Raw genomic sequence first — 24,470 nt, 5'->3', positions numbered from 1 at the left:
TGTGTGGCTTTAAATACTTTTTTCTTTTTTGTCTGTAAGTTAATTTAACAGGTTTTGAGTAGGGAAAATCTATTTTTGGTAGTTGCTGTCGAGTCCTCAAGGAGTTACCTTCCATGGCGCTCTGGTAGACCATGGAAGGTAACTCCTTGAGGACGAAACAGCAACTACGCTATCAAAAAACTTTAACTAAATGAATGGCCTGTATTAATGGAGTCTAAAACTCATCCTTGGCATGCTATTTGGGGTAATAAGATAAAATTTTCATTCTGCATAGTTAGTTTTGATTCAAAGAAAAATTTATAAGCAGGATTTGTACTTTGATCAGGGCAGTATAGTTTTTCAGTTTATTTAATTTACTTTTAGTTACTGTATTTCCTTTTTAATTTTCTTTAAAAGAAAATCACTATGGTAATGTAATGTACTTTAATAATTTTAGTCTTTTACTTGATATTCCTTTTCTAATGTTCAAACTGAGAGTACATTTATCTTAATTCCACTGTTGTCTTTTCAGAAGTGGGACCCTACCAAATTACCCGCCCTTTCCTAACCCTGGTCCTTTACAAGTTCCTTCTCATTCTCCAAGTCCAAGTAGTCCGAAAAGTCCATACGAAAATGTAAGTCCTTCTTATCTCACGTATCCTATGCCACAGAGTCCAAGGACACGTATTAAAACCATTGTAGGAAAGGAAAGAAATGAGCGATTAGATAGAAAAGATAATTGTGAGATTATCGAAAACAGAATGGCCATACAGGGAGCAGACTTACAGGAAGGCATTTGTGATAGTAAAAAAGTTAGAGGCCCCAGAACGTCCAGAGAGAGTGAGAAAAACAAGGAAAATCTAAGTCCCCATTCGAGATCTGATTCCTCGAGCTCCCTGGAGTTACCAGCCCCTCCCAAGCCCCCGCGATCACCAAGAGTGGATAGATCGGTGCTAGGTGACTCCCCTACCAATACTAAAGTGAATGTTGATGCCGTGCATTCAGTAGCAACCTCACAAGTCAATATGAATGGAGTTTGTGCAGTAGCTGTAAGTCAGACGAGTACTGTGTGTCGAGAAGTGATGTCTACTAGTGTTGACGGAACGTTGAACGCTTATGAAAATAGTCAAATAGTGGCACAGAATGATTTGAACACAACAAACAATAATGTAATGGAATGTTCGACAGACTCGAGTGTGATTACTAGTCCAAAGGATAAGTTCTTCAAAAACTCTTCAGTTATGGAAAGCTCATTGTCACCACCCGATGGTGAAGGGAAAATCGCCAATAGAGTATTCGAGGAACATCTTATAAGAAACATTCAAGATACCTTTAATATTGATGTAAGCTTACAAGTTTATGGTATACTAATTTGAGTAGTTATGTAAGTGAATTTTAAAAGTGCAGTACAGTATATTATTTGAATGTTTAGAAAGAGCTTGTACTCCTCATTAGCTTCTTGTTTCTAGATCATTGATATTGCTGTTTTGTGTAAAAACCATTATTTGTTGGTAAATTACACAGATTTTGCAGTACGAATTTAACTTAACAAAGTTAAATCATTGCTGTTGTGCATGGAATTTTAAAGTAAATATCATTTGTATCAATTGGAAAATTTCCTCCTAGTTCTTGCATGAACATTAAAAGAAGCATTGAACTTTCCCTCTATTTTAAATTAGATCGGTATTTTACTAGTAGTCAAGAATGTTGCTTAGCCTTTGCATAAAGCGATTGCAAATCTGTAAGGATGCTAGAATTGTTCCTACCTGACACTCCCCTTACAACAGGACGTGCCTGGGGAGATAGAACGCCTCAAGGGCATCAAGAACGAGGCTCTTCAGTCTGTGACGGATCTCAAACGAAGTGTTACGGAACTGGAGCTGACTGAGGACGAAGCATTGAGAGAGGTAATGTTTAAAGAATAAAGCTAAAAAAAAAAGAAAAAGAAGCTTTCTATTAAAAATAGTAATGAAATATAGAAAGGTGGAAGGTGAAATATTTGGGGAGTGTTAACCATTTGTCCCTGCATGTGACTTAAAATATCTAACTGTGGAAATGCTAGTTGTGTTTAAGCTGATATGCACCTTAAAATTTTAAGTATGTCTTTCACTGCAAGTTGGTGTGAAGTAAGCCTTGTTTAGATTCTTGATTTCAACTCTTCCATTTACAAATAAACATAGTATAGCTATAGTAAATGCTAAATTTGCTGCCTTGTAAGACACACTGACATAAAAGACTCATCTCAAATTTGGAGGGTGTACTCTGGAATAATTGAAAAACCTTCATTTCTCTAATCTTCATAGTCCTTCCCACTCTGGGCTATTTTTAAGCTCCTTACCTACTTGTATTTAAATATTTAATTATTTAAGTATTTGTCATATTTTTAGGCATGATAATGTGTCTGCCCCTTAGAAAATACACATTTCCCTAAATAATGGAAATGGCGTTTGCCTGATGCAGTGACTCCCATATGCTTAGCCTACCATCTCTTGGGTCCTCCTGTCTTTATGTTAGTAATAATTTCTGACATTGTAATTTTAAGCCTATTAAAGATACAATGGGATTATTGTTATGTATGGAAAATTTATGACTTCAGTGTAGAAGCAGTCAGTCGTATAGTGCAACCAAACTTAAGCAGTTATATGAGTATGTCTGATTCGTCTAAAAAGTTTGCATGCATGCTGTTATGTCTGCTGAGCCCAGTTTGTTGTGGGAGACCTCAATAGTTTGTATATACATCTGAGGTTGGGATTTGTTAATTGCCACCAAAGCCAGTTGCTTATTGCCCGTTTGAGCTTTTATAGGTACCTAATAGTGCTGTCATTGACTGATGTTATGTAAACATTTTCATGGTGATTTTAGAGAATTAATGTAGTTCATTTTCACAAATCCTAGATACTTTACTTGGTTTTGGATGAGATTTTTTACTCAGTGTATATGACAGTACTTGCTCCATTACATGCATTTTTTCTTCAAATTTACATACTCTAGCAGATTCTCTACATCGCATTTTTTTTGAAGGATTCATAGTACTGCATACCTTCCTTTGGTTTTAATGCTGGAAACTAGCCTTTTAAGACTCTTGGGAAGAGCGAAGCCTACATTTAATAGTTACCGTCGCCTTGAGAATATTATATAGATGAATATTTAATATTTTTAGCAAAATTGCTACACTGCATGCCACTGAAACATTTGTTTGTGTGATGAGATGTGTAACAGATACTGAATTCTTTTTTTAATGTGCAGCAACTAGGCTCATTAGCGCCAACTCAAAGAATAGTTCGGTATTTCTCCAAGATCTTAACTTGTGTACCCATTCCATCCTGTGTTCCTGATTGTGCATCGGTATTCAGATATTTTACTGGATCCAGTTTGTCTCTTGTACTATGGGTGGTATAAAAGCCAAAACATGGATAATGACCTAAAGGATTATGATAAATATTAAACAGTAGATATGGTAAAAATACTGCCACACTAGATGAGTTTACTGTGTGTGTGCTTGTTACATCCCCAGTGCTGTATTTCTGGGAAAGTCATCATTTAAGGCAGGAACAGGTTCTTAAGTTGTCACTTGTCAACACTCCACACTGCAAGCTCTTTAGTAATCGATATAATATTACAAGCAAGGAGATTGTAGAAATTGTAACTCAGATTTTTATGTGTTTTATATATGATTATAATGGAATAGTGTAACTTTTGAGTCTGAGAGATGTATACTGAGAGAGTGAGGATTAAATTCTGTACAGCCCTCTAACTTTTCTGTGTTTGTTTAATCATTGTAAAACTCATGTCATTAAGAGGTTAATATGAATATATTATCAGATTTTGAAATTGTATAGATCTTGAACTAATGCCCAGTGTTGAAATTCCATTTTATGGTAACTTCTTTTCTTATTTCAGTTGGAAGTTGAGCGAGCACTACTTGGAGGAGAATTAGGACCATTACGTGAAAAGCTAGCTTTAGATGAACAACATTTAGAAGAGCTTCTATATCGTAGTAGTCAATTAGAAGATCAGTGTCAGCAGGAGAAACATATTCATCAGGAAGCTATTGATGTAATTTAATTTTTGTTTGTTCAGAAAGAAGTACTGTTCTGTTGTAAAACATACTCAAAAATACTGTATGCAGTTACTGAGTGATAATCTTTAACAAAAGACATCTGACATGAAGATATGATGAGAATCTTGAAGAGGACCTTCATTGTTAAAGTTTGTTTTGCAGTTATTTAGATCCCTTATTGATGAATTGTTTATCAGGCTTGTCGATCTCGTCTGGAAGCAGCTGAGAAGGAATTGGATCGACTGGAAGGCTCGAGTGAGAGCTTCAAGGGTACCACGGATGAAGAAACAGAGATGTTAGAGAAGCTTAAAGCTCAGCATGAAGCTGTTGAAATGGAAAGAAGGGTGAGTGTCAGTAGAACTGATTTGTACACATTTTACAGATGTTATTTGCTAAGAGAGTTTTGTGAGACTATGGTTAGGAATTCGTTGAATTTTATTTCAACATGTTTACTATTTTAGCTGTGGATTTACCCACTGGATGTTTGCGTATTATGCCACCTAAACATAAAATGTTGTGTGGTGTGGGAATTCTTTTATTTTGTTGGCATTCATAGCACAGATTGTAATTCATTAGTTGTAAGGTTGTTCACATCTTATAGGGCTTTGATATTATGGATGAAAGTTTCATTGCTGTCTGTGTGGCTTCCTTAGTCCGTTGTTTTCTATCATTTTCTGTCCAACTTTTTTGGTTATATTTGCTTTTGCCTATTTTGTTCATTAGATATATCTGCATCTTGGTAAGTTTTTTACAATAATGTCAGTGTAAAAGAGGCTTCTTACATCAGTCAGGAATTTAAAATATGAAATTTGAAAGGTTCCAGAAGTTTATCAAGTTGGTACTTAATTTCAGTGAAACATTTTCTCCAGTTATATGGTTATATGATATTTGGAGAATTATATGTAGATTTTACTTAAATATTGTACTTTAAAAATATATCTGAATATGCATATCCCAAACACTTTTGCATACAGTATATACTGTATATTACTTGAAGGAATGTAAAAAGGTACAAATTAAACATAGATAGGGAAAGAAATCATGGTCACGTTAGTGTACCATGAGTGCAGTTCTTGGACATACAGTATATGTATTTTTACTAAGACCATTCATTGGAAACATGATGTAAATGATAACTGGGGACTGTTTTGAAATAATAGAAAAATTTATTTTATTGTTTACAAATCAGAGTGCTGTTTCAAGGCTGTACAGTGCTAGGAATTCTTAAGTAGCATTTCCTCAGCATTTTTTTTTTTTTTTTTAATAAGTTGGAACCTGGAACTTTGGTTGCTGTTTGTTCTATTCTTATTCATATAACTCACTAGGATCATAGTTAATCTATTGCAACTAATAATGAATTACTTTTGGTATAAACATATATACAGTAGAATGCAGGGTTGGTGGTATCATTACTATTTGGCTTTCAAGCTGTGGCCTATAGAGTGAATTTCTTGGTTGTTAAGACGTAATTTTTATGGGTGTAAAAACTAATAAAAATTTAAGCAGTTATTTAGTACCTGTATTGTATGGTATATATTTCTGTTGAATGTAGATTTCCCTCAGTTTTGTATGTTTTGTACATTAAGATCTTCTTCACTTTTCTGTCTAGCTTTCTCTCTTATGGATTGTCAAAGGTATGCCAAATGTAGTTTGCATTTTAAATAATTTAATTTTCTTCAGTACTTGTACAAAATTTTAAATACTTTTTCTGCGGAGAAGTTTTGTTCAGTGTAAATTGAATCTTGCTGGAGGTTTCAAGCTGCCTTTGGTACTTTGTCATTGGATAATCTTTAGTTAAACGAAAATACAGTATTATATGCTATTGTCATGAACCAAAATGGCCATTCTAACTACATTTAACTTTGGTTGCAGTTTTTCTTTTACTATATACGATGGAAGAAGGCCAAGAAAGTAAGTTGCTAAAGGAATTGCATGAAGGGTTTTGTGAATGTGTTGAAGTACTTCAATAGTGAGTTGGTGTGATGTGTCACCTAATATCCCGTTTTTAAATTCCCGTTATGTGTGTTGAGATTTAAGTTCAGTCTTTTAAGTTGAAGTTTTGAGATGGTGTTTGTAATGGGTTAAAGATATTAAAGAGTGGTGCACCATTTGGTAAATGCACAGTCCTTCTTTAAAATTAGGTTTGGGATGGGCCTATTGCTTTGATATTTCTTATTTTCCAGTCTTGCATTGTGAAATAATATTGGCAGTTCTGCTCTTATGGTAGTTGTGTTTTGTGAGCCCTTTTTATCTCTATCCATTGCTATGACACTACCTAAATTGTTTTACACATTTTCATTCATGATTAAGAAAGCTTATCAGCTTCTTTTCTAACTTGAAAGAGTTACCATTGTTTGGCAGTAGTTAGTAGGTCATTCTCTCTTTGTTTTGTTAAGGATTATAGTATTTTGGAGTGCGTGGATGTGATGTGTTTATTTATTTATAATGGGTTGTTCTCATTACACAGTAGTAATAAAATTTTGCCTTCTGTTTCTTATTTAAAGGCGTCACTTTGGAGAGCTGCTTGCAACTTTGCCGCATACAGTAGTATCGTTAAGTTATTAGTTCATCAGTGTTCTTTATTCAAATATGTATTACCACATGGATAGTTTTACTTGTGTTTCTTGTGATCTATGTAGTCACAAGAAGCAAATTCAGTATAGTCTAGTCTCAGTAAATTTTTGCTAAGAGTTGGATTATTACATTTATTTACAGTTATAATCAACACTTTCCATATTAAATGCAGGCCAAGGATAGGAAACAAATTAGAATTGAGTGCAAAAACTTTTGTTAGCATTGCAGGTTTGTTTTTTCGTATGCTGAATTTAAGTGCTCTCAGTGAGGAACAGGTAGAAATGTTTTTGTACCAGTATAGGAAATATTATATTAAAAGCGTTGTCAGTGTTATTCTTGTTTTAATAATAATTTATCTTGCTTTCAACTTCCATCCTACAGTGTACTTTAGTTATAAGTCATCTCTTAAGTAAAGACTTAAAGTGTATAGTGATTAGAATTCATTCACAGTAACTGAGATTGTTATTTGAGTTATTGCACATTATTCATGGAAAATATGTCCGAACAGCAGTAAGTGATACACATACTGGACTGTATAGTATACAATGTTAGTTTTTAAACATGAGTGTTAATGCTATGATAGATGCTAAAATGAGAGAAATTGATTTAAATTTGTGGTGGTGTTGCTAGCTTTCTTTTATCCTATACTATTTTTAGTTTCCACAAATGCATCCATTGTGAAAAATAAATTATGATGTGTTTTTGCAGTGGGTAGAAAATTTATGAATTTAATTTCTAGATGTACACACTTTCACTAGCAGTAGAAATTTGTAGTTGTGTGCTAGCACTATATATAGTATTTTGCTTGTAAAGGAATGCTATAGCACTGGGTAGATTGAATTTAAAATTTTCCTTTAAATTTTTCTGAGAAAACTTTTCTTTTTTTTGTGAATAATGTAGGAAGATGTATATGGATCATGGAAATTTCAGGAATATTAGGTATTTATCAAAGGAGGGCCCGTAATGAAAGTAGTAAATGGATTGAAAAATAAAAAGAATACTTGTAAATTATTTATATTCTGTTTAGTACTGAAAAAATTAGATTGTTGGCTGTGTTACATCACTCAGACAGGTCAACAATCACTTGCCATTAGCTAATAAAATGTAAAAAGCAAAGGCACATGAGATCTGTAAATGTAAGGTCTGATAACATTGAGTATATGACACTTATTATTGATGTTGTTGATACAAGCAAGTTTTAGGAAGGTTCTGCAGCTATAGCTAACGAGTATGAAGTTATCATTATCAATTCCTTGCAACTTACCAGTCAGCAGTATATCTGTTGTGGATGAATTGTTATCATTGCTTTGAAAAAACAGTATTTATTTTTTAAAACTTGAAATCGACTGTAGTTGATAGCATTTATTTTTGGTGCCTATATTTTCCAACAGCTTTCTATGTATGAGTATCACATAGAGTATCACATACCTGAAGTCAGATGCACTGTATGCTGGTAGGTTGCTGGGGTATGATAATGAAGCCTTCAAACTTGGTGGCCTTGGGTAAAATACTTCTGTATTTTCAAGTGGGAGTCTCCTCTGCTTTAATTTGCCTTACTTTCTTTTGAAACCTTTATTTATGATCATTTTATTTTTTTTTGTCTAGTTTTTCTTGTGTAATTTTAGTCATCCTCTCTATGCTAGTTGTGGGATTTTTCACACATGGTAATTCTTTTCTTGTGACACTTTGTGTGGTGTGTCAACTCCTAAAGCCTGTAAATGTTAGTTTAAAAAAAAAAAAAGCTTAGATTCACTAGCTGTTTCAAAATTCCCTAAGGGGGGCTGGGTTTTGAAGCTCCAAATCTTGTGTAGCCAGGAAAATATACAGGAAATAAAAAAAAAGATCACACTATGTCCATGAGCTTTTGAGTAAATGTGTAAAGATTGAGGCGTTACCGTTACCATATATTGTTTTGTTTTGTTCACTTCATTTGCCCATTTTGCTCATCTCTTGAGTTTAGCAGAAGTAATACAGAGAGTCTTAGTTTTTTCTTGGGGATGGCATAATTGTCCATTCAGGTGTGGTTCTGTTGTAAGTAATATATCTGCTGCACCAAAGAGAGAGAGGGTGAGGAGAAGAGAATGCATTTGTAATAATGAAAATGCAAAGAAAGAATGAGCAGAATGTTGTATAATACTAAAGTATCATATACACCATTAATCATAAGTTTGTGTAACTTCATTGCCCAGTTGCCAAGAATATATATCTCAAGTTTTAGATAGTTTTAACAAAGCGGAAATAACTGAACGATACTTAAATTATAGAAGTTAGACATTTAGTGATGAGGGACCCAAGGGATTAGTTGAAAAATCCAAGGCAGAAAACTCTGCAGGTGGGCTGAAGGGATGCTGCAAGGAGTCTTTAGTACAATCAACTGTGTGCCGTGTAAGCTGTACCCCTTATGATGTGGGACTGCAGAAACAACCAGTATCATTAAACCTTGATTTATTTGGCAGGACATTCAAGGATTCATCTGATTTACTGTATTTTACATGTGTACACTGGTTGATTGATTATGTAGATGTAATAAGGGGGAGGGTTCAGTAGGTTAATGGCTTTGCAATTTTATTTTTTTAGTGGTTTTTATGTTAAATGATCTTTCTTTACTTTAAACATATTTGAAAAAAATGCTCTTGTAAGTCCAAAACTAATTTACCATGAAATGCTCCTCTCTCAATAAAATATGGTCAGTTTGTCTTTTAAGTTTTTAACACAGTATACTTTGTGGTGTAGATTGTAGGCTTTTACTTGTAATTTTTCTTTTTTATGTCCTCGGATTTTCTTATGTGATTTATTGAAATTTTTGCAGGCATTTGAAGACACAGAATTTCAGCAAATGGAAATTGAAGCTCATCGGGAGTCAGAGAGAGAGGAGCTGAATAAAGAGGTACGTTAAGTTAGTTTTCTTAAGTGAAATGTGTGGTTGCTTCGAAGATGATGGTATTTTATTGCTGTTTTCATAGTATCCTAGTTTTTGTTACCCAGATCCAGTATTGCTAGGGTCAGGTTTCATTTCCATCTTATCTTTTAGATATTGTTTTCTGAGAATTCACTTTTTGAAAGTTCAGGTTCCTTTTATAACTTTAATTTCATAAGTAAAGACCAAAAGGACTATTGCGTTAAATTTTTGCTAAAATTAAAATTTATTCTTGAACCAGGAAATGCTTAAACAGGCATGCAGTGTTTCTCAAGCACATCATACCATATGCTTACCCAAGGAGGTTTCCCATTGCTATTAGGAGTAGCGGTTTTCGCTGTATAATTCTGATGGCCTGAGAATAACAGATAGGTACGTTTCTAATATCTTTTACAGATTGCAGAGATTAGGAGAAAAATCCCAGTAACCAATCAAGAGATCAGCGTAGGTTAGAGAACTGCATGCTGGAAATGACTCATTCTGTGCGTCAGCAGACCGAGGTCTTGGAAAAAGAAAGACAGGAGTTGCTATCCAAGATTGCAAAGGTATTTTCATATATCATAAATATAGTTTGTTTTAACACATTTATTAATGGAATATTGTGTGAATGATTAGCTGAAAGATTGCTTTTAATTAACCTTTAATGTATGGTTTGGTTTTTGTGATAATGCAACTTGATGCTGAGTGTTTTTTATACTGAATTGCATGAATTGTGGTTTTTATTTTGCGTCCATTGGTTTTTGGAATTTAGCAGAGATGGAAGTTTGGCATTTTTTTAAAAGCTAAATTTACAGTGTATGATACTGAATTTCTCACAGGCAATGCTGTTTTTTGTATTTTGCATTAAGTAATGTATTTGCAACTGGGAGAAGCATAGTGACTCCGGCACATTTGATTTCAGTTGTTAGTGTTTCATTAGTTTTTATTAACTTGATTATGAGACCATCTAGATTGACATAGGCTGGTTTATGCCAGTTACAAGTCAGCCTAGGATATAGTTAAATCAGACTAGGTTTGAGTAACCTAGTGTACACTATACTTCTAAAGCTAACTTTAAGCAGTTCGATACGCAGTACTGCGATGTGAGTATACAGCAAAACATGAAGTCAATAGTTAAAATATATGGTAGATATTAATAGCAATATGGGCCAGTTGTTTGTTTAGAACACATGATTTCAGATAATTGTGATATAAATCTGAATAGCCTGTGCTACTGGATTACTGAATATCACCCCAAATAAATACATATTTGTTTGAGAAACTAAAACTAAAATTATTTTTCATAAAAAGTAAGTTAAACAATTTTATTTTCACATACACTAAACTACTTTATTTAGTAGTGTAATATTATATTACAGTAGTATGTAAAAAGTTACCTGTTTATGTTGGAGGTCCATTTAATTGTTGTTTTATTAGATATTCCACTTTGCCCTGATTGCTTGACCCATTTCATAAAGAGGATGGAGACACTATTCTCAGGTTTTCAACTCCATTTTTTTTAGGGCATAGATCAATGGTATTAGAGTAATGTAATTGGTCATATTTTCTATATATTTATGGATTTGTTGGGTGGAATTAGAACATTATTATTTATATTTTCCAAGTACTATGTTTAAATAGAGGAACATAGTCACATTTTCAAATTACAGTGTTTATATATAAAGGCCATGAACCTGGTGAAGTGGTTCTGTTTTAAGGAAACAACAAGTATCATCACAATTAAGGTGGTTCTTTTTAAAATGAAATTCAGAAAACCACCAAGTAATTTAAATTCAACTTCTTTATAAATCAAAATATTTTTAGCAGGATCTATGCTTATCCAAAAAGCTATCTTGAATTTTCCTAAACAAGCTACAAATTTAAAACTGAAAAGGAAATTTTAAAAATCCTGAAGTTCACATTATTATAAATTAAGTTTTATAAAAGTAAAACTGTTAGTTTATATAAAGTAAAACTTCTCATTACTAGTACACTTTATTCTCAGAGATAGTTATGTTTATTTGTTTTATATTTTTCTTTATCCTTGATTGATGCAAGAGAACATACTTCCACACACTTATTCCTGATAAAGAAATAGTCAAAGTACTAGGTAATGTAGCATGTATGCAGCGAGTGAAATGATAATGACAGAATTTAATCAAGAGAAGTTTTTTGTAGAATATCAGTAGTATGCACTTGAAGGTAGTTGGAACTTGTGATGGACTGAGTCTTTCAGAAAGCTTTTGTGCTTCAAAGATTAGTTTCTCATAAGATTTGTGAATGTCCCTGTTATGAGAATATGCATTTGAAAAAAAAAAAAAACTGAGTACATCTAGTTGAAGTTTTATTGCACTGAAGTAGTTTATGTTTAGGATGTGGATAGAGTAAAATACTGTTAGAAATTTGGTAATTTAGAAAAGTGTCTTGCTACGGCCTTTTATTACGAAGCTTTTGCCCTTAGAGTGTGAGAACACCTTTTTTTAATGGTAATAGTATAGAATAGTACTTTAGTTGATGTCTTGATGCAGAGGTGACTTTTAAGTGCAGTGTGATAGTTATTTTTCTTGCTTTATTGAAAATTGCCTGGCAGCAGCGTAACTGCATACTTGTTGCGCGAGGATTTTGGTAATGTTTGGCAGCAATAGGTGATGATCATGTTTGTGTGCCGCACATTTGCTATTGCTAAGCTGGTGTTGGGTTGCAGGAGCGAGGGCGTTTGACAGTTGCTGAACGACGTCTCGGAGAGCTGACTCGCTTGGGAATCACACCACCCAATGGCCAGTGCTCCCCTGCTTGCTCATCCGACACAGAAGAGGTACTTAACCTCTTGTCATAATAATCCCCTGATATAGTAATATAGCTGACAAGTAGATCAGTGTTTCTATAGAGTATTAGCTTTAAGACAGAGTTTTCATCTGGTGTTGTCAGCTTAAGGCAAAGCCGATACACATTATGCAAATGTTGATATCTTTTTTGCCAGTCTTTATAGCCTGTTTTCTTTACTTCATTACCTGATTAATACCTTAATGATATAGTTTTTAGTCAGTAAGTAATAATTTTCAAGGGAATGAAATTTTTAATGTTAATCATTAAACATTAGGTAATTTTGTTTTCAATAAAAGTGTGAGGATACTGTTTTAGTTTTCAATATTTTATGAATTCTGTTTCTCTTTTATGATTTATCACACTGTTAATAAACTAATTTTTACCTCTTTTTTCCGCTTTTAATATAATGGTTGCAGCATTAACTTCAATTGCAAATGTCTGTTATCTATATGGGGAACTCATACTTAACTTTTATCAGAATTAATGAACAGCTGAAAACAAAAACTAACAAAAATAGTTTGTGATATTTTGATGCGGAAGTGATAATGTCCTGTGTGTCATTGATACCTGATTTTGTCAAGTTATGGAAATGTTGTTGCCTTTTGTAATCTGTCTGTGTTTGAAATAATTTTCTTACTAAATGTATCTGTTGATCCAGAGTGGTGCTCCTGATTTAGTTGAACGGTTGTCGAGGCTTCACTTCCTGGACCAGTCTCAAGAGGATCTGGACAGAATACAGCAGGTAAATATATATTTAGAATCTGCTGATTACTTGTTGCCAGATACATATGTAATTGTAATAACCACAGTGCCTTCTTAACTTCTCGAATTCTTAACAGTTTTTTGATACACTTGTCAATACAAAGTCTTAGATCCAACTGCAAGAATATGAAGTAATTCTGATGGCTATAGCAGAATTCACAACCACATTTAGAGTATCAGAATGGGGTCAAGTTGCCAATCTGACCATGAAAAGGATCAAGTTTGGTAATATGGTTGGTAGTTTTTGCTGGTCAGTAACTGTGTCATGGTTGTATGGTTCATTAAAATATTGTCAAATATTTGGGTAAGAAAATCTCTTTGGTCACGAGTATAGCTTAAGTAAAACTAGTCTATATGCCTCACCTATAAGTCTTGCCAAGTATATAGAAAATTACAAATACAAGTTTATAATGGAATTTATTGTAACAAAACCTTGGTCCAAATGATCTGCCAATAAGCCATAGGAGCTGTTCAGAAAGGGGATGCGTGTTCACCAAAACAGTTAGAATTATGCAAATGTTTTACACTGAAAGGTAAATTCCTAATTAAGATTTTCAACCTAATTTTCAAGTAGTTTGAAAGAGACCAGTATATATTCCAAAACTGACGTAAATACAGTATTTAATGTCATGCAAGTCAATTATGTTCAATATTCATAGTTATAGAATGGTTATTAAGACAGCTGTGTTAAGATTTCCATTCAAAGGATTAACCTAAAGAATTACTACTTCAGTACTTTTTATATGGTGGTAAAAGCTTGAAAAGTGTGTTGATGTTTATCCCAGTAAAATAACCATCTGTTGCTCTTGTTTTGGAATGCTCTTGCAGTCATTAGAACATATATTTGTAATTTACAGGATATTGGTTCAGTGTTATTTAATTCTTTCAGGTAACCTCATCAACTCCTCTTGGTTGTAACGATGGGACACTTGGCCGTAAAACTTCGGCAACCTTAATGGAAATAGAACGGAATCGTCAACTTCTTTTAGCCAAACAGGGTGAGTAAAATGCCAGGTCGTATCGTGAAATGAAAGGTTTCAGTTGCATATTTTTAAGTTGTAAAGAACTCTTGTATAGCTTCCTAATATGAGATGATGGTAACTATTAAACTGATGATGAAAGCAGCATTCCTTTGCTTGATTGTAGCTGTCTTCTCTTCAGGTACTCTTGTCATTGAAAAAGAACGACGTCGCGTCGAGGAGCTAAAGCGCAGAGTTGCTGATGAAGTCAAAGCTCAATGGGAAGAAAGGAAAGCCAAAGAGCAACAGAGGGAAGTGAACTGTGCTTCCCTGAATAGTGTTGGCTCAGAAGATTCTTCCTTGACGTCGTCTGATATTCATACTGAAAGGTAATGCTTTAATGTCACAGAAGGATTTAAGGTTTTCATAGTTATATATAATCCATTTTTAGATTTTTTGTGCATAAACTTTAATTTGTATTGTTAAGAGATTAGTTAGATTATTTAGATGTTTTAGAAGCCTCTTGTGGGTTTGACTATATTGGTACTGTTTTTATAGTGTGGTAGATGGTGGCATCAGGATGATGATTTTTTTTTTTTTTAGAAAATATCTGAGATTTGCAAAGTGTTTACAGTTTCTTCTGGTTTTGGCTGGTTTTATGGTTTTGGCCAGTGAACAGCTTTTATAAATATTCTAGCAACTTGGAAGTATTTATTCAGCATTTTAAGAAAAAGGAAGGTTCAGAATCTAGGCTGCAGGTATTTTGAAATTTTCATGATCGTATAAGAAACTGCTAAGAATGATTGTTTCATTGACAATGAAAGATCCCTAAGTTTTAGGTGCAGTTTTGATATGACATTCAATTAGAAAAGCTGTTCAGAGGCAAATCTTTTTACTGAGCATAGATTGTGAGAGATAAGGTAGCTAGAACTTTTTGACTTTGCATATACTTACACTGTACGTACATTGTCTCATACTTAGAATCAGTTCATGAGGATATGTAAGGGAAAGGTTTATATTTGAGTCCTAAAATTTCTTATATCTTTTATAACTTTGCTACAGCTTGTCCAGTGATGACATTTTGGAGAAACGCAGCAGCGGCGAGAGCGTTGGTAGGGATATTCCACAAGTTAAGGTAAGGGAAATGCCAAATTTAACCTCAGTTATTCAATGTAGAGTGTCATACCTTATGTGGGAAAGGTATACAGTACATTCATGCTGGATTTTGGGGGCTGATGTGGAAGTATTAATCCAACGTACTTTGAAGGTGGGGACTATAAGCCAAACTACTTGTAAAGCCTCAGATTTTGGTCTCAAGTTACAGCTGAACTTAATACATTTATGCCCTGGAATATAAATTCAGTCTTCCACAACAGCTACCTGCCCTGCATATTCAACATAGGTTGAATATCAGATACTAGCATAGTGATGGCTCATACAAATATAAGACACCATAATATGGCTCTTACATTTTACATGTTCTCTTATTACTCACTTTTTCTCTTTTCACATGTTCATTCTGATATCTTATTGATGCCTTGCAAAATGGTTCATATCTCTCTCTCTCTCTCTCTCTCTCTCTCTCTCTCTCTCTCTCTCTCTCTCTCTCTCTCTCTCTCTCTCTCTCTCTCTCTCATGAAGCATCTCTCCCTGGATCTTAGAGTAGAAGATGTAAATTTAGAGGTGCTTTCTCAAGTGAATGCAGCCCTGTTTCTGGTGAGTGAGTGCTTTGAAGAATCGAATGTAGATGGTATAAGAGAGGTACTGTATATCAGAAAAATGCAAGAGTGAGGTAGGTTAGGATTACTTTGAGAATGCTTGTGGAAATGACTGCTGAGTGTAAGAAAGGATAAGGCTCTAGATGTTGATGGGATTACAAATGAGCTCATACATTATGGTAGTTAGGGTAAAATTGAGCAGCTTACAAGGGTGTGTAAGGTATGTCTGTATTAGGGAAAGGTTCGTAAGGGCTTAAAATTTGTGTATGTAAAATAGCCAAAAGTGTATGTGGCAAAAATCTATATATATGTATGCATCTATATCTGTATATCTATCTCCATGCATATTTTTAGTTTATGAGAGAGATTGGGGGAGTAGGTGGGTTGGGGGTGGGGTATTTTATGAGCCGTGTCTGTCACGTGCTGGGTATTGGTGGAGGTGGTGTTGTGAGGTGGCAGTCCCCCCACCCCTTCTCCCTCTCCCCATAAAGATTTCCTTTGCCAACCGAGAGAAGATCCCTTGTAAAGTGTTTGTGAGTCAGCCACTTGTAACTGTAAAATATACACCAGGGAGTCCCAATAAAGTAAAAATGAAATAACCCATTGCATACATCAAGTGAAGGGAAAGAGATATGTTGTCTAATTTCAGCCTTCACATTGCTTTTTATGCCTATGGAGTTTTTACTTTTTTCTTGTTTAGGATGGATAGCACTTCAGTTGCAAGAAAGATCTCTTAGTTTTTTTAGATTACCTTGAGAAGTTGGGATAGTAACTGTAGCCATAGAAAGTCATGTACATAGACTGAAAAATTACTGAGAACCAAGGTATTTGCATTAGTGTAAAATTAATCCTGTAAGACAAATGCTGTGCTACTTTACAGGGTCATATTACATCCATTTATTCTCGAAATTGAGAATCTGTTTGTTGAGAATGTCACGAGTTGACCTATAGTGATTCAGATTGCATTACATTTCCACAATAAATCGTTTGACGTTGTCCATAGATGTTTGTTATGTAAGGTGATTTCATTATGTATCTGAGTTGTAAGTGCTTTTATATTTACGACTTTACTAAGTTACATATCTCTGATTTAGGTACGTAAATGTACGGAAAGCGGAGACACTTGAGTATCGTTGCCTTTCCTCAATCTGCTATCTAATCTCTGTTGTCATAACTTATTTTAATGATGGTCGTAGCCTACAAAGTTGAGCCTCGGTTGAGTTGGAGAGAATGCTATACGAGAAGACTACAGTATATTTTGTTACCTGAATCATCTTATCGTATGGTCTTTAATACCCCCTTCACAATTGTTTTTAACTTCACGTTTTCTATCAAAACAATCGCCTGTGATATTTATGGCCAGAAAATAGACCAGAGTAGATATAAGGTATTTTATTAGTCTGCCTTTTTCTTTAAACATAAATTTCACGTGTGTTATATGGCTGTACTTAATTTTTACTTGCTTGCATGAGAGTACGTGTGTAGGTATATGTTAACATCAGAAATTGTGGATATGAATTGTGGTTATTTTTTCAGTTTCACAATTAGAAAATAAGGCTTGGGGAACATTTCATAATTCCTGAATTTAGCTTCATTTAACTGATGATGAGGGTTAGTCTTCATACATATTTATATTTCAACATATGCAATATTGTACAAAAATTCACTCTGTACTAGTGTTCAATCACAGGCGTTATGGTTAAAATATTGTGTTCTTTAATATTTGTACAGCCATTTGTGAAGGAATTACTTAAGAATCGCTCGTGTTATTTTGTAGGTCTCAGCGTTTGAAGTTATTGTACTGTGGCCAAATGATGCTTTATATAAATATTATTGTATTAATAAACACCATTGCTTTGGAAGCTTGAATATCAAGTCAGTGGCCCCTGCGGGCTTGTTCCATATGAATAGCGCTCATCATCTGAATAATAATAATAATAATAATAAAAGAAATTTGGTCATTGAATTTATATGTCTGTCTATTATCCTCCATTGTATTTAAGACCGTCATTCAAACATCTTTTATGTTTTCCATCTTTAAAATTTTTTCTTTATACAGTTCCCCCCTCCCCCACTCCGCAACTTCCGGTCTTTTATACCACCTGTTTGGCTCTTGAGTTCATAAAGCCTGCCACTATCTAAGTTAATCCCAGCTTACCGATTCTGTTGAAGATAATAATAGATACGTCTTATCTCAAAAGGGTGCCACTACTTGACCTCTATTGGATGTTCAAAGTTTCAAATTTACATGTGGTGGTGATTATTTTTTTTATTTTTATTTTATTTTTTTTTTTTTTGCCATAATTGTCATTTAACCAGTTAGGAACGAATTTTCTTGCCATTTTTTGTAGTAGTCTCTATTAGTTTTTTTGTTATTTGTAATACGTATCGTTGAAATAAAACCATGCTCTGTATCTTTTGTTATTTAGACATACTTCCAAAACAAAATCTCATAATAAAATGAGTCATTGAAATGGCGAGAAATCCACAGTGGTGTAGTTGTAAATATATATTAAAAATATATATACAAAACGAGAACTTTCGAGAACCTGCTTGATTTTCCTTACAGCAGGTTCTTGGAAGCCTAAGTTTTGTATATATATATATATATATATATATATATATATATATATATATATATATATATATATATATATATATATATATATATATATATATATAATATATATATATATATATAATATATATATATATATATATATATATATATATATATATATATATATATATATATATATATATATATATATATATATATATATATATATATATATATATATATATATATATATATATATATATATATATATATATATATTTACACCTACACCATTGTGGATTTCTTAACCAGTTCGTACATCACAGGCAGTTCTGTCTATCGTCAGTGTAAAACCATATCCAGTATAATTTATTATATTATTTATTTATAAAGTCGTACATCATTGGCTTCTCTTTCTAAAGAAATCTAAAGCCACTGGTAAGAATTGCCTTCAGAGAATATAGTTTTTAGTTGAATATTGAAATGTAGATTGTGTATCACTTAGAAAATATCTGATTTTAGTAGCTAATTCTATACCAAAGATGTGAAGCTTTCAGAACTTCTTGAATCCTGTTCCTCGTACCCAATAGAAGTTTTTTTTTATGACACTTGAGGAACACTCAAGGAAAATGCCATCCCTGTTCGTCATGGGCGTTGATGTATAAATTTACTGACATTGTTGCTCAGCTATTCTTAGCTGGCTGAGTCAGTGTCTTCGTTTTAAGATTAGGGTATTTTTTTTTTAATGGTTACAGGTGTTTAGCCGGATTGGGTCTTCGGGCCGTAAATGGGGATTTAAAGCGTTTAGAGAAATAGAATATTTGGATAAACCTAGATGCGAGATAGTAAATTTAAACGCTAGTGTTTATTGATGTGAAGAACAGTTTCAACAAATGGAGAAAGTTATACTTTTAAACATAGTTTATTAGGAATGAATTATGAAGCCCCCCTCCCGCCCCCTCCTCTCTCTCTCTCTCTCTCTCTCTCTCTCTCTCTCTCTCTCTCTCTCTCTCTCTCTCTCTCTCTCTCTCTCTCTGGGGCTTGTTCCGCCTCACAAACTGGACGACCAATGTTCGATTCCCGAACCGGACGGGGATGGTTGATGTGGGAGCGTTCTGTAAAATATACAGTACCTAGGTTTGTAATTCTCTCTCTCTCTCTCTCTCTCTCTCTCTCTCTCTCTCTCTCTCTCTCTCTCTCTCTCTCTGCCTGCAAGCAAGAACTTCATTCGTCGCATCGGTAATTTAGAATGATTTAAACCGTGAGTCATGCAAATTATAATACTAAGGTTACTCCCATTTTTTATAACGAGACCAGGTCGTGAATGACGTAACAAGAGCTCATTAAGTGGCTGTAAATGACGTAACGTGGGGAGAAAAATGCGTGTGAATTATGACTTTCTCTTTTCGAAAGGGATGCCACTTGGATTTCCTCGCGTGTCGTTAGGAAGTAGTGGCGCGTTTATTTTGAACTTGTGCTTCATCCGTGAGATATTCTTGGTCTTTGTTTTGTCTCTGTGTTTCCCCTTTATAATTATGTGAAGGGGAAAAGGGAGATGAGGGTTATGAAGGGTAAATAACCTTTTGTGTGTGCGTTCATTAGTGGAATTATCTGGACGTTTAGGGTGAGGAATGTTTTGCGTGTCTGTTCGTTAATGGAATTCTGATCGGGAAGTTTAGGGTGAATAACCTTTTGCGTATCTGTTCCTTAACGGAATTATAATCAGGAGGTTATGGCTTCATATCTGTAATATTTGCTTTGGTTAGAATACTGTGCTTTCAGGAAAGGAATTTAACTGAGTAAGCTGTAATATTCGACTTTCTCTCTCAGAATTATAATTTTGGAATACGCGAGTGATACTACGCTCTGAGAAAGGAACTTAGAAAAAATGTCTTTGTAGTAAATGCGAAGACAACGGATGTAAAACAAATAAGAGACTAGGCGTAGGTCCCCGACCAGTGTCTACCTTTTATCTAAGTCATTGACGAATGGCTTCGTCAGTGGCTTAGAAATAGAGTAGAAACCGGTCAGGACCTACATCTAGCCTCATATTTTTTCAAATGTGGTGATGTGTGATACAAAAATCACCTGTTAATGTGATATATAATATATATATATATATATATATATATATATATATATATATATATATATATATATATATATATATATTACTAAAGGACCTCATTCAAACTGGATGGTATCTAATGGAGTATTTATTTATTCAGAAAAAGTTACAAGCTTTCTTGGACAAACAGTCCACATTATCAAGTATCCTTACAGACAATAATGTGGACCGTTTGTCCAAGAAAGCTTGTAACTTTTTCTGAATAAATATTCCATTAGATACCATCCTGTTTGAATGAGGTCCTTTAGTAATTCTACTAATTCACAGAACAATCGTGTATGTGATAAAGTTAATATATATATATATATATATATATATATATATATATATATATATATATATATATATATATATATATATATGTATATATGTGTGTGTGTGTTTGTTTGTGTATATATAATTTTATTAAGCTGTACTTACAGTATATCTGCGTGTCTGGGTAAACACCCATCACATTATGTCTCAGAATTTGGAACATTCAGAGTTAACCTACTCCTATCATTCATCGGTTTGGCTGTCTTGCCGTCACCTCCACCCCCAAGGCTGACGTCAGTTCTTGAACGTATATGTCGTTACGTCTCGTCGCTTTGGCCCGATTTTTGACGGACGTGTGATTGATAGGAAGGGAGAGTTAGCCCACCTGCCTCTCTACTTGAATTTTCGCCTTTGATGAAGGAACTTATATTAGCTCTTTTAAAGATAAAATTTTATTATTATTATTATTATTATTATTATTATTATTATTATTAAAGGGCACTGTGGTGTTTTTATTTTTCATAAATTTGATAACGTTTTTACGATTGCTTCTTACAACTGTGTTTGGAAAATGTGGTTCCATCTCGTTTCTGCTCAAGTGCAGATTATTATTATTATTATTATTATTATTATTATTATTATTATTATTATTATTATTATTATTATTATTATTATGTGGCTGTGTCTTGTTACTTTTTCAGAAATTTAATAGCGTCGATTTTATGATTGTTTCCGATAACTGTTGTGTGAAATGTGGTTCCTTCTCTTTTTGCTCAAGTTGTGCAAAAGTATTCTCTCTCTCTCTCTCTCTCTCTCTCTCTCTCTCTCTCTCTCTCTCTCTCTCTCTCTCTCTCTCTCTCTCTCTCTCTGTGGTAAACTTCTCGATGAAAACTCACCTTTTTCCTCTTTTCTTTTAAGTAAGGAAGCCGATTGTGAAGGTTCAAACTGGTTTTCCCCAGTTCTCCCAAAGTAGATTCACACAGCTAGAGATAGGGAAGCAGCTTCTCTCTCTCTCTCTCTCTCTCTCTCTCTCTCTCTCTCTCTCTCTCTCTCTCTCTCTCTCTCTCTCTCTCTCATATAGGTCTGATAGCTAGTTCGTTAAGAAATATCAAACATCTCTTTATGATTTATCCAAGTAAATGATAACAAAAGCTATTGGGTATATACGAGGATACCTTTGCAACTCTTAGTTATATTCTGTTAGTTGCACTTTTGGATCGGTGGATAACTTTATTTATTGATTTATTTATTTTTTGTAAATCTAAATGCTGTCTTGGATAATTATGTATGCTCGAGTGTCTCCTGTAAATATTGTTTAAAAGTGGAATCTCTTTCTCTAAACTTTTGGATCCAAATTGACATTTTACCGCATTTATTGGGATGCTTTGCTTTAAAGGAGGAATGAGCTGAAGATATCCTATTTTATGATATAAAAGTTAGTTAAATTTATGCAAGACTAAGCTGGAGGTAAAATTTATGCAAGACTAACCTGGAGGTAACCTACTTTAGTATATGAAGTTAGATAAATTTATATGTCATTTACAAAGTAGAGAAATAATATTCACGACGAAACAGAAAATATGGCGTCATATTCTATGTTAGTTTACATTTCACGTACAAAGTACAGAAATATGATTCAGATGTTATGGCGTCTTATCCGTAACTCTCTCTCTCTCTCTCTCTCTCTCTCTCTCTCTCTCTCTCTCTCTCTCTCTCTCTCTCTCTCTCTCTCTCTCTCTCTCTGCCCCAAAAGACGCAATTTCCGCTTTCCCTCAAACGAGGAGGATTAAACCAGCTAGCGTTGCAGCCAAGGCCACAACATAGATCGGTTGCAAACCACCACCTCCTCCTCCTCCTCCTCCTCCTCCTCCTCCTCCTCCTCCTCCTCCTCCTCCTCCTCCTCCTCCTCCGGAAGATGAATGTGTTTTCGTCAGGCGATAAAGAAATCGTCACTATCAGCAGTGTCGGTGGTCTTCTCTCTCTCTCTCTCTCTCTCTCTCTCTCTCTCTCTCTCTCTCTCTCTCTCTCTCTCTCCTTCCTTCACTAACACCGCCTCTTCTTGGATTCGTGAGCTCTTAAGGTTTTTTGTATGCCATTTATTCTTTTTAATCCTTTTAAAATTTTTGGGGGGTGCTATGATAAATAACCATTTTAGTATTTGTATATGACCGTATAATGGGTGGATTTGCAAAATAGGCGTTATTTTTTTCTTTATCCGTTTTGAACTGGTATTTTTCAGCCCGGCCATTTGAGTGAAGTGCTATTATTGGCAAATGAATTTGTAACTTTTTCTCTAACTTATTTTATTCCTTAGATATAGCAGTAATCTGAATGCTACCAGATCGTACGTTTTGTATTTGGTGTTATGGCAAAAATGTTTCCTGGGTTAATTTTGTTTTAATCTTTATAATTTGATGTGTGATAGTTACGTTTTCCTTTGATCTTATTCGACATTACAGTTGTTTAAAAGGTTTTGGTTAGCTGGCTAAATTTACCAAATCACGATTCCTTTCACAGAGTATCAACAAGTTCATGGTTTTAGTTGATACTTTTAGAGAGTAGTTAAGGAAAGTAGCTTTTGATGAAAGATTTCGTTAAAAGCTGCTTTAATTGCTCACGGTATTTAGTGTTAATCTAAATGTGTTTCAACCCCGCTTTTTTACATAAACAGAAATGATTTATTTGTATAATACGTGGAAAGCAATACTGTGATTCTGATATAACTCCAACATGACGCCAAGCACCTGTCTGCTAAAGACACGCACCTGTAACCACCGCTTGACTTCGGTTTCATCTACGACCTGACCTGACCTACCACAATACCCATTTCAGTGAGGGACGGTCAGCCAGACTCTCCGCTCCTTCGCGGGAGAGAACCGCAATCTACCATCGTCACACCTGACCAACCAGCAATCTTTCATAGCTTCCGAGTCTCGCTATCTTTAGCCTCCAGAGGCGCTTGCCTCGCTTCGCGTATGTTTTTTCATGGGATGCGGCGATCATCTCATTTATCTCCCGTGCTTTGTTCCTTCCTTCCTTCCTTCCTTCCTTCCCTCATCGGTGCCTTTGGTTACGTCGTACCTGGCGAGGTGGCTTCTCGTTGGCTGGGGGCTTCTGCGAAGTTGGTGATCGAGGTGCTATTCTCGAGGCGGTGCCTTGATTCGTATACTTGAACGAAGAAAAGTTCCACTTTTGCGTCACGTTTCTCTTTTGTTTGGACACTCTTTTGACTGGGTCGTATACTTAGGATATTTAATTTTGTATGAGTTGAACTAATGTCATTCTTCAAGAACAGCTTTCGTTTTTGTGGTAGTATTGTGCAAAAAGACACCATTTTATGTTTCGGGGTCAAGTCACTGTTGGTGTAAGAAAGAAAATGACGCATTAAATTCTGCCAAAACTCAAAAGTAGTCTTCGACGGGACGGTAAAGTTATAATAAAGAGCAAAATGATCATTTAATCAGAAGTAAGATAAACTTGACATATAGCACAGTGAACTTCGAAGAGCTTGGTTAATGATTAAACCAAGTGTGTAATATGATTTTTTCTTGATGTTCTCCATTATAACTAAGTATTGGTGGGCTAAAGTTAGGGAATTTAGACCTTGAAAAATTGAAGGTTAGCACGGGGAAGTATAAGCTATTTCAGTTATTATTATTCGAAAGCTTGCTTGCGTACCAGAAACAGGAAGTTTGTGAGTGGTGGCTCTCTCTCTCTCTCTCTCTCTCTCTCTCTCTCTCTCTCTCTCTCTCT

The 24,470-nt window shown here is 34.4% G+C and overlaps 1 protein-coding gene across 1 annotated transcript in view; it reads left to right on the top strand.

The window, feature by feature from the left end:
* The window catches only part of LOC136855446 (pleckstrin homology-like domain family B member 1), a 317,769-nt gene that overhangs the window by 210,597 nt on the left and 82,702 nt on the right, over nucleotides 1-24,470 (top strand). The window contains 12 exon segments of the mRNA XM_067132489.1: nucleotides 512-1,322; nucleotides 1,767-1,886; nucleotides 3,880-4,035; nucleotides 4,237-4,383; nucleotides 9,423-9,500; nucleotides 9,927-9,974; nucleotides 9,977-10,075; nucleotides 12,214-12,324; nucleotides 12,994-13,077; nucleotides 13,987-14,095; nucleotides 14,259-14,445; nucleotides 15,119-15,191. Coding sequence (XP_066988590.1) covers nucleotides 512-1,322; nucleotides 1,767-1,886; nucleotides 3,880-4,035; nucleotides 4,237-4,383; nucleotides 9,423-9,500; nucleotides 9,927-9,974; nucleotides 9,977-10,075; nucleotides 12,214-12,324; nucleotides 12,994-13,077; nucleotides 13,987-14,095; nucleotides 14,259-14,445; nucleotides 15,119-15,191 — 2,023 coding nt within the window.

This window comes from Macrobrachium rosenbergii, chromosome 31 (genome assembly GCF_040412425.1).
Source record: "Macrobrachium rosenbergii isolate ZJJX-2024 chromosome 31, ASM4041242v1, whole genome shotgun sequence".
NCBI classification, from domain to species: domain Eukaryota; kingdom Metazoa; phylum Arthropoda; class Malacostraca; order Decapoda; family Palaemonidae; genus Macrobrachium; species Macrobrachium rosenbergii.
Note: the sequence above shows the minus strand (reverse complement) of the source record. Positions and strands in the feature narration are given on the sequence as shown.